This window comes from Triticum dicoccoides, chromosome 6B, assembly GCF_002162155.2.
Source record: "Triticum dicoccoides isolate Atlit2015 ecotype Zavitan chromosome 6B, WEW_v2.0, whole genome shotgun sequence".
In the NCBI taxonomy this organism is placed as follows: Eukaryota; Viridiplantae; Streptophyta; class Magnoliopsida; order Poales; family Poaceae; genus Triticum; species Triticum dicoccoides.
The window spans coordinates 573,000,053-573,011,629 of record NC_041391.1 but is presented as its reverse complement, the minus strand read 5'-3'; the positions used below and the strand labels follow the sequence as shown (position 1 = coordinate 573,011,629).

Genomic DNA, 11,577 nt, shown 5'->3' with positions numbered 1-11,577 from the left:
CGGAATATCCAACATGCTCTAAGGCTATGGGTCGGTGTAGCGTCCGGCGTGCGGTGAAGCTTACAAGGCCTGTTGAGCCATCCTTCCAATACGGTTCCACGCCCTGGGGCGGGCTTTGGTTTCTTGGGAATTGAGTTGGTCGACTTACGAGAGTTCGGCCGTTTAGTTCAGACAAAGGTTCCGGTGAGGGCCGTACTATCCCAAAATTATGTCTGGGTTTTCCAGGCACTTCCCATCGCACAGTACTTTTGTACTATGGTTGCCAAGTCCGTAAGGTGCTCTATGTCACGGCGACTTATAGCATTAAGGAGTCCTTTGTTCGTGCAATTTCTGCAGAAAAGAGAGACTACGTCCTCCTCGTGGCAGTCCTTAACCGTATTAAGAGCAAGGAGAAATCTGGCCCAGCAACGATGTACCGTCTCCTGGGGCTCCTGCCGGACACGGGAGAGACAGAGTAAGTCCGAGCGGGCGTCATTGGCTGAAGCCGGATTTTGGTCCGATCTGACGCCCGGGGGCACGGGAAGTATCGAGCCTGACAGTTCGGGATCTGGAGTATTACCGGATCCCTTTGGCCCAGCGCCCGATTCTAAGTCCGGGACCTGGGTCATGTAGTCCTTTGGGTGGGTGTTCAACTCACTGAATTCGGTGATCCGAACATAATTCGTCCTCAAATTGAGGGGCGACTCACGTGTGATTCCTCCACTACCGCTATCTCATGGGTGGCCGGCGGGGATCTAGTGTCCCTCTGGTCGGGTTTAAGCCCAATCCGGTCATAGTCTATAGCGACTCCCAAGGCGACGATGTGATCCAAGAGCTCATTAAGAGAGGAGAGCTGCATCGGATCCATCTGTTCGGAAAGCTCCAAACCAATGCGAAGGTTATGCGTGATGACCCGAGAGGCTATCATCGGCGCGACAGCCGATGGGGCGGTCATAATGAAGCCGCCAAGCCGGAGAGTCTGGCCTACAGCCAGCGCTCCCCCAGAAGTGATATCGTCCTTGACAACGAGATGAGCCATCGAGCCCTTGCGGCGGCGACACAGAGGAACTCTCAATGAAAGCATCAATGTCGGTGTCAAAACCAGCGGATCTCGGGTAGGGGGTCCCGATCTGTGCGTCTTAGGCTGATGGTAACAGGAAGCAAGGGACACAATGTTTACCCAGGTTCAGGCCCTCTCGATGGAGGTAAAACTCTACTTCCTGCTTGATTAATATTGAAGATATGTGGAATACAAGAGTAGATCTACCACGAGATCGTAGAGGCTAAACCCTATGAGCTAGCCTTTGATGGTATGATTGTAATTGTGATCAGCCTTCTAAGGACCATGCTCTCCGGTTTATATAGACACCGAAGAGCTAGAGTTTACATAGAGTCAGTTTACAAGGAAGGAAACATAATATCCGGATCACCAAGCTTGTCTTCCACGCAAAGGAGAGTCCCATCCGGACACGAGCCAAAGTCTTGAGTCTTGTATCTTGACGCTTCTATAGTCCAGACGATATATATAGTCCGGCTGTCCGGATACCCCCTTATCCACGACTCCCTCAGTCATGTATGATGGATTCCTTGGCCTCGTGCTCGGTTACCCAACCAGGCTCATGCTTGATCCTATGGATGTGTTCTTACGTCTTCTTGAATTAATGCGATGATGGAAGAATTTAGTGTTGCATCACCCTCTCAGAAGTTTGCGATCTTAGCACACTGCCTTTTTCAAACCTTTCAACCAGGACAAGATTTATGACCCTTCTTTTAAGCTCCACCTGAAGATCTTGCTCCTCAGCGGAAAGTTGTCGGTCTTCCCGCATAACATCGAGATGAAGAATCACAAGCAGGGCGGCGTGAAGGTGGATATTTGCCTTGGAGAACAGGCCCCATCTCCATTCGACGAAAGTCCGCCTTCTTGAGCTTGTGAAACAAGTCTTGGTAGGGCTCCGTATAATTGATGTGTTCATTCCAAGCCTTTTGCACCACCTCGCTGAATCCGGGCATTGATGCCCAAAATTTCTCAAATTTGAAGCTCCTAGGTGTCCTCGGCCCTCTGTTAGGGCATGTACAATGGAGGCAGTGGCAAGGTGTTGCCCGTGTACACCCATGTAGTCTTGGAGAGCTAGGAGCATCGTCCATACTGATAAGTGTCGAACCCACATGCTGCCTCACATGCGTCAGCCTTAGCTATTTCGTTTCCCCACGTCGTCATTTGGACTTCATTTGGTATTGACATTCTGCAAAGTTTTGTGGCATTTGGACTTCATTTGGTGTTGATATTCTACAAACTAAAAAACTAGCAAAAAACAACAACTGGCACCGGGCACTAGGTTAATAGGCTAGTCCCAAAAATTGATATAAAGTTGCTAATAAATGTGTATAAAACATCCAAGATTGATACTTTAATAGCATGGAACAATCAAAAGTTATAGATACGTTGGAGACGTATCACATATTCACATAGAAGTTATACTGTCATAGATCTGATGTCTGGGGGCCCAGGCGTGCCCTGGTGGGTTGTGCCCCCCTCAGGGTACCCCCCAGACGCTTCTTTGGCCCATTGTTGGTCTTCTGGTCCATAAAAAATCTCTAAAAAGTTATGCAGTGTTTGGACTCCGTTTGATATTGATTTCCTGTGATGTAAAAAACAAGCAGAAACAACAACTAGCACTGGGCACTGGGTCAATAGGTTAGTCCCAAAAAATGATATAAAGTTTCTATAAAATGATTGTAAAACATCCAAGAATGATAATATATTAGCATTAATACTTCATAAATTATAGATACGTTGGAGATGTATGAAGATCCTCCAACATGTGGTGCTTGCCCAATATCTTTTCTAGCCAAAAATCCGCACCAAGTAGAGATACTACTTGTGCATCCAGAAACCTTAAACCCAATCATATTATGAGAGTTCACTATATCTACCTGCGGATTGAACAAGATCGTTCAAGTAAGTTGTCATCGGTGCATAAGGCAATAAAAATTGCTTCTAAATAGGTTTGATCTTTTATTGTAAGGGAAAATAAGCGTTGTACAAACTTGTGATGGCAAAGTAATAAAAGCGACAGACTGCATAATAAATGTTGCTATCATAAGGGGCAATATAACGTGACATTCCTTTTCATTAAGAGATTATACATCCAAAACCAAAAAGCGCATGACAACCTCTGCTTCCCTCTGTGAAGGGCCTATCCTTTACTGTTATGTATTTACTTTGTATGCAAGATTCAAAAGTGTTCTTCTCTATTCCTTTTTATTTTTCTCTTTTGTAAGCATCATGTGGTGGAGAAATATCTAGGCACATATATCCAGTTGGATATGAGTGATCATGAAATATTATTGGTGACATCACCCTTGAGGTGAATAAGTTGACAGGCGAAACTATAAGCCCCTATCTTTCTATGTGTCTCGCTGAAACTTTTTGCTCCATGTATATGTTGTGAGAGTTAGCAATCATAGAAGATTAAATGATGGTTGAGTATGTGAAGTTGCTAAAAGCTCCGACATGAGACCCTTCCTTAAAATATGATGAATTGCAATGTGATTCATAACATAGTTTTTTAGTTTTCAAGAGAGTTTATGCTTTATACTTTGATGTTGTGATGAATTGTTACTTGCTCATGAGAAGTTTTATGATAACAAATATTGTTGTTATAATATTGATCATGATGCTACTATGTCTATATTTTGTTTTTATCGACACCTCTCTCTCTCTAAACATGTGGACATGATTTTTGATATCGGCTTTCGCTTGAGGACAAGCAAGGTCTAAGCTTGGGGGAGTTGATACGTCCATTTTGCAGCATGTTTTCCTACTGCCATTCATAGTGTTTTTATTCAATATAACACTTTGTGGAGTAATTCTAATGCCTTTTCTCTCATAATATGCAAGGTTTACACAAAGAAGGAGATTACCAGCAGCTGGAATTCTGGACCTGAAAAGCTATGTCAGGGATACCTATTCTGCACATCTCCAAATGAGTTGAAATTTTACGGAGATTTATTTTGGAATATATAAAAAATATTGGAGAAAATAAACCAGAGGGGGCCACCCAGGTGCCCACTAGGCACCAGGGCGTGCCTACCCCTGGCGTGTCCTGGTGGGTAGTGGGCCCCCTGGCCATCCTCCGGTGCCCATCTTCTGGTATATAAGTCCATTTGCCCTAGAAAAAAAATAAAGAGTGGACTTTCGGGATGAAGCGCCACAGTCTCGAGTCGGAACTTGGTCAGGAGCACTTTTGCTCTCCAGCGGAGCGATTTCGCTGGGGATATTTCCCTCCGGGAGGGGGAAATCGAAGCCATCGTCAACACCAATAACCATCTCATCATGGGAGGACCAATCTTCATCAACATCTTCAACAACACCATCTCATCTCAAAATCTTAGTTCATCTCTTGTGTTCAACCTTTGTATCAAACCTCAGATTGGTACCTATGGGTGGCTAGTAGTGTTGATTACATCTTGTAGTTGATGCTAGATGGTTTATTTTGTAAAAAAGATCATATGTTCGGATCTATTATGCTATTCAATACCCCTCTGATCTTGAGCATGAATATGTTTTCTGAGTACTTACTTTTGTTCTTGAGGACATGGGAGAAGTCTTGTCATAAGTAATCATGTGAATTTAGTATTCGTTCGATATTTTGATGGTATGTATGTTGTGATTCCCTTAGTTGTGTTATGCGAACGTCGACTACATGACACTTCACCATCATTGAGCCTAAGGGAATGCATTGTGGAGTAGTTATTAGATGATGGGTTGCTAGAGTGAGAGAAGTTTAAACCCAAATTTATGCGCTATTCAGTAAGGGGTTGATTTGGATCCGTATGTTTAATGCTATAGTTAGATTTTATCTTAATTCTTCTTTCGTAGCTGCGGATGCTTGCGCGAGAGGCTAATCATAAGTGGGAGGCTTGTTCAAGTAAGAATAGCATCCAACCACCGGTCCACTCACATATCAGATTATCAAAGTACCGAACACGAATCAAACCAACACGATGAAAGTAACTAGATGAAATTCCCGTGTGTCCTCAAGAACGTTTCACTTATTATAAAAAACTGTTCCGGACTTACAAAATGGATTGGGCTACCTTGCTGCACCTACTGTTACTATTGCTACTTATTGTTTGTTACAAATTATCTTGTTATCAAACTACCTGTTATCGACAATTTCTGTGCCTATAGAAATTACCTTGCCAAAAACCGCTTGTCATTTCCTTCTGTTCCTCGTTGGGTTCGACACTCTTACTTATCGAAAGGACTACGATCTCCTATACTTGTGGGTTATCACCTACCTTGTACAAAACATATTCGACACAACTCTAACACGAAGCTCTTGGACGACACGGCAACACGGGCTTTTGCCACAACCTCGACCTCCCAGGATCAACGAGGTCATCCCAAGGCAGTTCCTACCCTCCCGTGGCATCCACCTCGGCCCCAACGAGTAGCCAGGCATAGTCCTGCTCCGTGCACACTAGGTGTTCGAGGAAAAGGCTCAAAGGTGAATTTCTTTTCATTTCTTAGTTTTGTTGTTGCGACATAGTAGTAGTTTGTAATGAATATATTTTTGTTGTAGATGAGCTAGTTTGAATCCTCTTTGTGGGATAATTCCTCGTTCGAAGATGAATATGATATGAACAAAGAGGAGGACATTGCTTTGATCTTGATGATGCACAATAACAAGAGGTCAAAGTATGATGTTTCCTTTTTCGGCCGTGAGGTGATTCATAGGATAAGGCAAGATGGGCATAATAGATTGATGCTCAAATATTTTGGTCTAAATCTGGTGTTTGCAAAGCAATAGTTTCGATACCAGTTTAGGATGTCTCCGGATTTGCTCCTCCACGTTGCCACTGTGTGACGCAACATGGTCGAAGAAAGAGTTGTGTCGGAGATCTTGGAACACCAGCCAGAAGGTGACCGCCGCATTGTGCACGATGACATTTGGCGTTCTGGCAGATTGCATTGATGATAATTTACAGCGGGAGAGAACACTTCATTTCTGGCAGATTTCATTGATGATAACTTACAGTGGGAGAGGACACTTCAATTTATGTGTCAAGAAATTTGTAAAGGCGATGGTTGAAGTGCTCGGACCAGAGTATTTCAGATCATGTCACTCTTCTTTTGCGCCGTTAACCCCATTCCTCGTAAAGACCAGAGATTTTGACAACGCTGAGTGCTGATATAAATCTCACATCGCCATCATCTGTTCCGTTCCCATCCAATTCGTTAGAGGTCCCGAGCATACCCATCTGGACGGGACGTGACAGCAACAAAGGGCGATTCCGGTTTGAAAAGCCATACGGTAATGGTGACTCTTTTTTCGGAAGGGTGACGCAGGTGTGGACATTGACGAACTGACGATGACATGCATGGACCTATGCGATTTTCTTTTCATGCATTGTGAGAGCCATGCGTACGTGTCGCCTGCGAGTGCGCGCATCCGCTCTGATGTATGTGCTCACATACCATACGGGTCAGGTCAAGCAGTGGTGCACTTGGAGACATGGGACGTGACGCCGCTACGTGCCGTTGATGGCTCGCTTTCATGGTGCGGTCAGGGGCGACCAAAAAATATGAGCGCTGGATCCGTCAGCTTGCGACGACGACGGACGCGATGCGCCATGCGACGGTCATGGCAGCGACAGGAAACCGAAGATTATTATGCCGATTACGTACGCGGGCCGCCGTACCAAGCCACGAAAGGAATCACATAGTGTAGTACGTACTACTAGTACTGTAGTGAGCAGGCAACCTAGATCTCGTAATGTAGTGCCATCATAAATGGAACCACGTACAATGACCGATCGCCATATGCAGGGAGGTTCCAGATTAGTACTAGCACAACAAAGCGGGTAGGTGGGTTCGAAACAGACAAAAAGAGGGGATCGATTTGACAGTGGAAGTCGTCTTGTTCAGCCTACCGACACACACACAGCACAGGAGTCGTCCCTTGAGAAGCGGTGGGATGCAGCCCCCGACGCAGAATTCAGTTGACATCTTCTTATCGTGTCTTTAAGAGATCTATCTATGGCTTGACCTACACACCTACGGTAGTTACTACCACATCTTGCTTCTTCCGAGAGCCAACGACCCAACCGGATTTCTAATTTGTGATTCTAATTCTAGAACCGGAGCGGATCGGTGGTGGCCGATGGATCGTTCACATTAACGCGATCATGGGTATGGAAAGGAAGTCGGGTGACTAACTTGAACCTCACTTATCGCCGCTCGCTTTACAGTTCACGGTTGGGCAGTGTTGGCGAAAGAGCTAAAGCCAACACGTTACTACACGCAGATCTTGTGCCAACCCACGATCGTGAGTAACCACAATGGAAGCCAGTCCTGAATTCCTGATATCCCCCCGCACAGATTCCGTTCATCCCAACGCTTTCACATGCATGCACACACACGGACACACTTTGATAACTGTGAGGGTGCTTGGATACAAGGGACTATTTTTAGTCTGACTAAAAATAGTCTCTTTTAGAGGCTAAAGTTCCAAGCACATGTGACTAAAAAGAGACTAGAACTAGTCTTGAGGCTAAAAAGTTTTAGTCAATGGAACCCTACTAAAATCTGCATTAGCTCTCTCTTCCCTCATTTAATTCCTCTCTTTAACGCAGCCGGTTCCCCTCCTGTTCCCTCGTCTCCCCCTCGACCGCTTATCTCCCCCTCCCTCTGTTCGTGCGAGGAGGAGCCAGGCACCCGCAGAACGCGCCGGCGGCCGCCTCCACCTCCGCTGATCCCCGCCGGCTCGGCCTACCGCCGCGCCTCCGCCTACTGCCGCGCCTCCCGCCTCCGCCTACTGCAGCGCGTCCCGCCTCCGGCTACTCGAGCGCTCCTCTCCCCCTCCCTCTGTTCCTGCGAGGACAAAAGGTGAGAATGAAGGCCGTTCGATTTCTTTAGTTTTGTGATTGTTCTTCCATTCATCAGATGAGTTTCTTGTCTCAGATCCATCTGTCATGGACGGCGCCCCGTTTGATTTCTTGTCTCAAACGGAATCATCTGGTGCTGCGGCGGAGGCCATGGACGGCGAAGGGTGGGGCTTGATGCCGCCCCGTCTCCGGCGTGATAGTTCCGGCGGCCGCGTAATAACACTCCTCTCCGGCGGCCGTGATAGTTCCGCCCCGTCTCCGACTGATTTTCAGGTATGCTCTTGCATAATAACACTTGCAAGCGCCAACTGAATTTCGGTATGCTCTGCTTTCCTGTACCATTCTGGCATCCTGAAATTCAGAATTTGTGATGCATATACCCTAGACATCCAGAAATTTCCATGGCCATTCAGAATTTGTGATATATATATGCAAAAGTACTGCTTGACTGTAGTTGTACAATTTGTACCTGTAGTAGTAGGGGCGGGAGAGGAGTTGGCGGGAGCAAAACTACCGTGGGGGAGGAGTTGGTTGCAGGGACAAGTAGGATTAGGGGAGAGGGACCATAATAAATGCTCATTAACTAAATTTTAGTCTCTTTAGTTTTTGGATCCAAGCATGGGTGAGACTAGCAAGTTTTAGTCCCACTACTTTTAGTCATGGGACTAAAACGTATCCAAGCATGCTCTGTATGTATGTACTTCTGGTTGCCATGATTGCGAGCTGTGAAACGGTGGAGTCTCCGTGTTGGCTCTCCTGCGGTGAGTGGAGTAACCAGAAACTTTGCGCCCGATCATTATTCACACGCAGACGGACGGGCGCTATCTCGGCAATGGAGTGCTCCCCGGCAATCTGCATCCGAAAGCGGGAAACGCAAGAGAGACAAGGCCACCACCTCGGCATCTCCATAAAATACGCCCCTCGTCACCTTTGACCCCTCACCTCCTCCTCTCCTGCAGTTTCCTTTTATAAAACAAACAAAAGATCACGACGCACAGGCCGCGCCTCCCGAGAGAGAGAGTCGAGCAGAGGCAGACAGACGACGCCTCCCTCAAGAATCAAGACCAAACACGCGCCGCGCCGGCACGCAGCAACGCCGTCCGTCCGCGCGCACCGGCAGCACCACCGAGACCGAGGCGAGAGAGGAGAGGAGGAGCGATGGGGAACAGCATTGGGGCGAAGCGCAAGGGGGCCAAGGTGATGCAGCTGGACGGCACGTCCTTCCGGGTCAAGCCGCCGGCGGCGGCGTCCGACGTGCTGCGCGACCACCCGGGCTTCCAGCTGCTGGAGGCGGAGGAGGTCAAGCTGCTGGGCGCGCGGGCGCGGCCCCTGGCGCACGACGCGCCGCTGCGCCGGGGCCGGCTCTACTTCCTCGTCGCGCTCCCGCGCCGCCCCGCCGCGGGGCCGCCCAGGCGCGCGTGGTCGGGCAACCTCCGCGTCGGCGCGCGCGAGCGGCTCGAGTCGCTCATGCTCGCCCGCCGCTCCACCTCCGACCTCTCCTCCTTCCAGGGCATCGCCTCCGCCTCCGCGCCCGCCTCCCCGCTCCCCGGCGGCTACGGTGTCTCGGGCGGCGGCGGAGGTACCCCCGTGCGGCTCAGGATGCGGCTCCCCAAGGCGCAGGTCGAGAAGCTGATGGGGGAGAGCCGGGACGCGGCCGAGGCGGCGGCCAAGATCATGGAGCTGTGCGCCGCGGTGGGCGACGGCGGCTGCAGCGCCAAGGTGACGCCCGAGCGGCCGCCCGGGATCCTGCGCAGCCCGCGGTTCGCGGCCACGCCCGAGTGGGGCTCCGGCTTCATGCTCCCCAAGCCGGCGCCCGGCGCGCCGCCCAAGACGCCGCAGAGGTGGCCCACCCTCCCCGGCACCAAGGAGGAGGTAACCACCATTACTGCTCCTACTCTTCAAATCAATCAATTAGCCCCATCCATTCTGCACGTGCATTGCATCACTGCGTGTTCCCTTGTGCACAGTGCGTGATGCATGAATTATATTCGTTCGACAGAACTCTGAACAAGATCTGCATTTTTACTTCCTACTCCAACTTGAGTTGAGATGCACAACCAAAAGTCAATCACATATATATAGTACTGCAGAATTCGTCCCTTGCAGCAATTATATTCTAGAAGAAGAAACAAAAATCTTGGCCAGCAATGCGTTGTATCCTACTTCCTCCATCGCGAAATACTTGTTTGAGAAATACTACCTCCGTCCTTGGTTATAGGTCCTCTTTGTAGTTTGTGCCAAATTTTGACTAAAGATTTAACTAACAAATTGTTAATGCATGTCAAAAAAAATTATCTCATTGGATTCGTATTTGAACATAGTTTTCAAAAATACAATGTTTGGTGACATGCGTGAACATTTTGTTAATTTAATCTATGGTCAAAATTTGGCACGAAATACAATGGGGACCAATAAACCCGGACGGAGGTAGTAGATGAAAATGAATGCATATAAAACAAAAATACGTCGGGATATATTCATTTCTCCGGACGGAGTACATAAGAGTAGTAGAATTCTTGGGTTTTGTTCGGTTTGTGCGGTTGGTTACCGCAGTAGAAAAGCACCCACTAACCACTAGTGTAAGGCTAGCGAAACTGCCGAATGTCAGAGCAGATGCCGCGCACAGTACAGCGGCAAGAAGAGTTTTCTTGTACTGCTGTCTGCAGAGAACATGTACCCTGTCTCAGTGGCGCACTACGCCTGGGAAACTCTTCTCCGCTCATTGCGGGAAACAACCTACACAGCAAGCACAGCACAACTTTCGTGCGGGTTTCCTCTTTCACACACCAGTATCATTTAACAAGTGGAGTCGGTAACCGTCACAATAATCATAAAAAAGAAACAAAAACAAATTAGAGTTAGCAGAATGAGACAAAAAAGAAATGAATTGATGCCGCCCATCGTTTTTGTTTCTTGTTTCTAAACTCTCTTGTGGTGTTGAACCCAGACCCACAAGTTTTATTTTGAGCGTCGATACGTAACGGGATCCGTAGACAAATCTGTGTAACAATTGTCGCCTTTCCTGAAGTCTAATCCTGTCTCCATTTCCATGTTTCAGAAGCGTGCGAGGTTCGTGGCGTTGCCGGACGAGCTGATAGCATGACCGACATTCCCCTCGACGGAGACGAGTTAACACATCCATCCTACTGTCCCAGCCATGCTTGCTGATTGTCAGGCCAGGAGATAGGGAGTTATAAACCTATCTTCAGGCTGTTAGAGATACCGGTCCGAAAAAAAGGCTGTTAGAGATACATGCTTGGATCATCATTCTCTTGCCAACAAAAACTATGGTTCGAAGACGAGAAGCCGCCGAATGGCTTCCAATTCACCTTGATTTCGCCTCTCAATAGCGTGTTTCTGGACTCTCTCTTCTCCCTTGTGCGTTTTCTTGTTAGTTCCTCTCTGGTGGTTTTATTATTAGTCCACCATGCCATGTCGTCGTGAATGCTCTGTCTCTGTGCAAGCCAATTGTCTCGGTCAACTCTGTGTGCATGCATGATTTCAGATTGATTTGGAAGATGCCAACCTGCTGCAGTTTGCTTCAGACTCGGCAGCTTCTCTGAATTATCCGCACTCACTCATTCGACCCCTGCATGATTCTGGAAGGGGGTTGTGCGGGTTAGTGGTGCGTGATAATGGATCGTCGCGTTGAACCGGTGGATTATATTTGCTTATGCTAAGAATTATTATTGGGAGCTGTTGCTC

At 47.9% G+C, this 11,577-nt stretch overlaps 1 protein-coding gene across 1 annotated transcript; it reads left to right on the top strand.

Annotated features, from left to right (window-relative positions):
- Nucleotides 1-8,831: 8,831 nt before the first annotated feature.
- Nucleotides 8,832-11,353, top strand: LOC119324211 (uncharacterized protein At1g66480-like). Its single transcript, XM_037597974.1, has 2 exons — nucleotides 8,832-9,744; nucleotides 10,931-11,353. The coding sequence occupies exons 1-2, from the start codon at nucleotides 9,031-9,033 to the stop codon at nucleotides 10,973-10,975; spliced, it is 759 nt and encodes a 252-aa protein (XP_037453871.1). The 5' UTR covers nucleotides 8,832-9,030; the 3' UTR covers nucleotides 10,976-11,353.
- The last annotated feature ends 224 nt before the right edge of the window (nucleotides 11,354-11,577 follow it).

Coding starts and splice junctions, on each gene's coding strand:
- LOC119324211 (XM_037597974.1), top strand. CDS start 9,031: ATGGGGAACAGCATTGGGGCGAAGCGCAAGGGGGCCAAGGTGATGCAG. Junction 9,745..10,930: donor TCCCCGGCACCAAGGAGGAG/GTAACCACCATT, acceptor TCCATGTTTCAG/AAGCGTGCGAGGTTCGTGGC.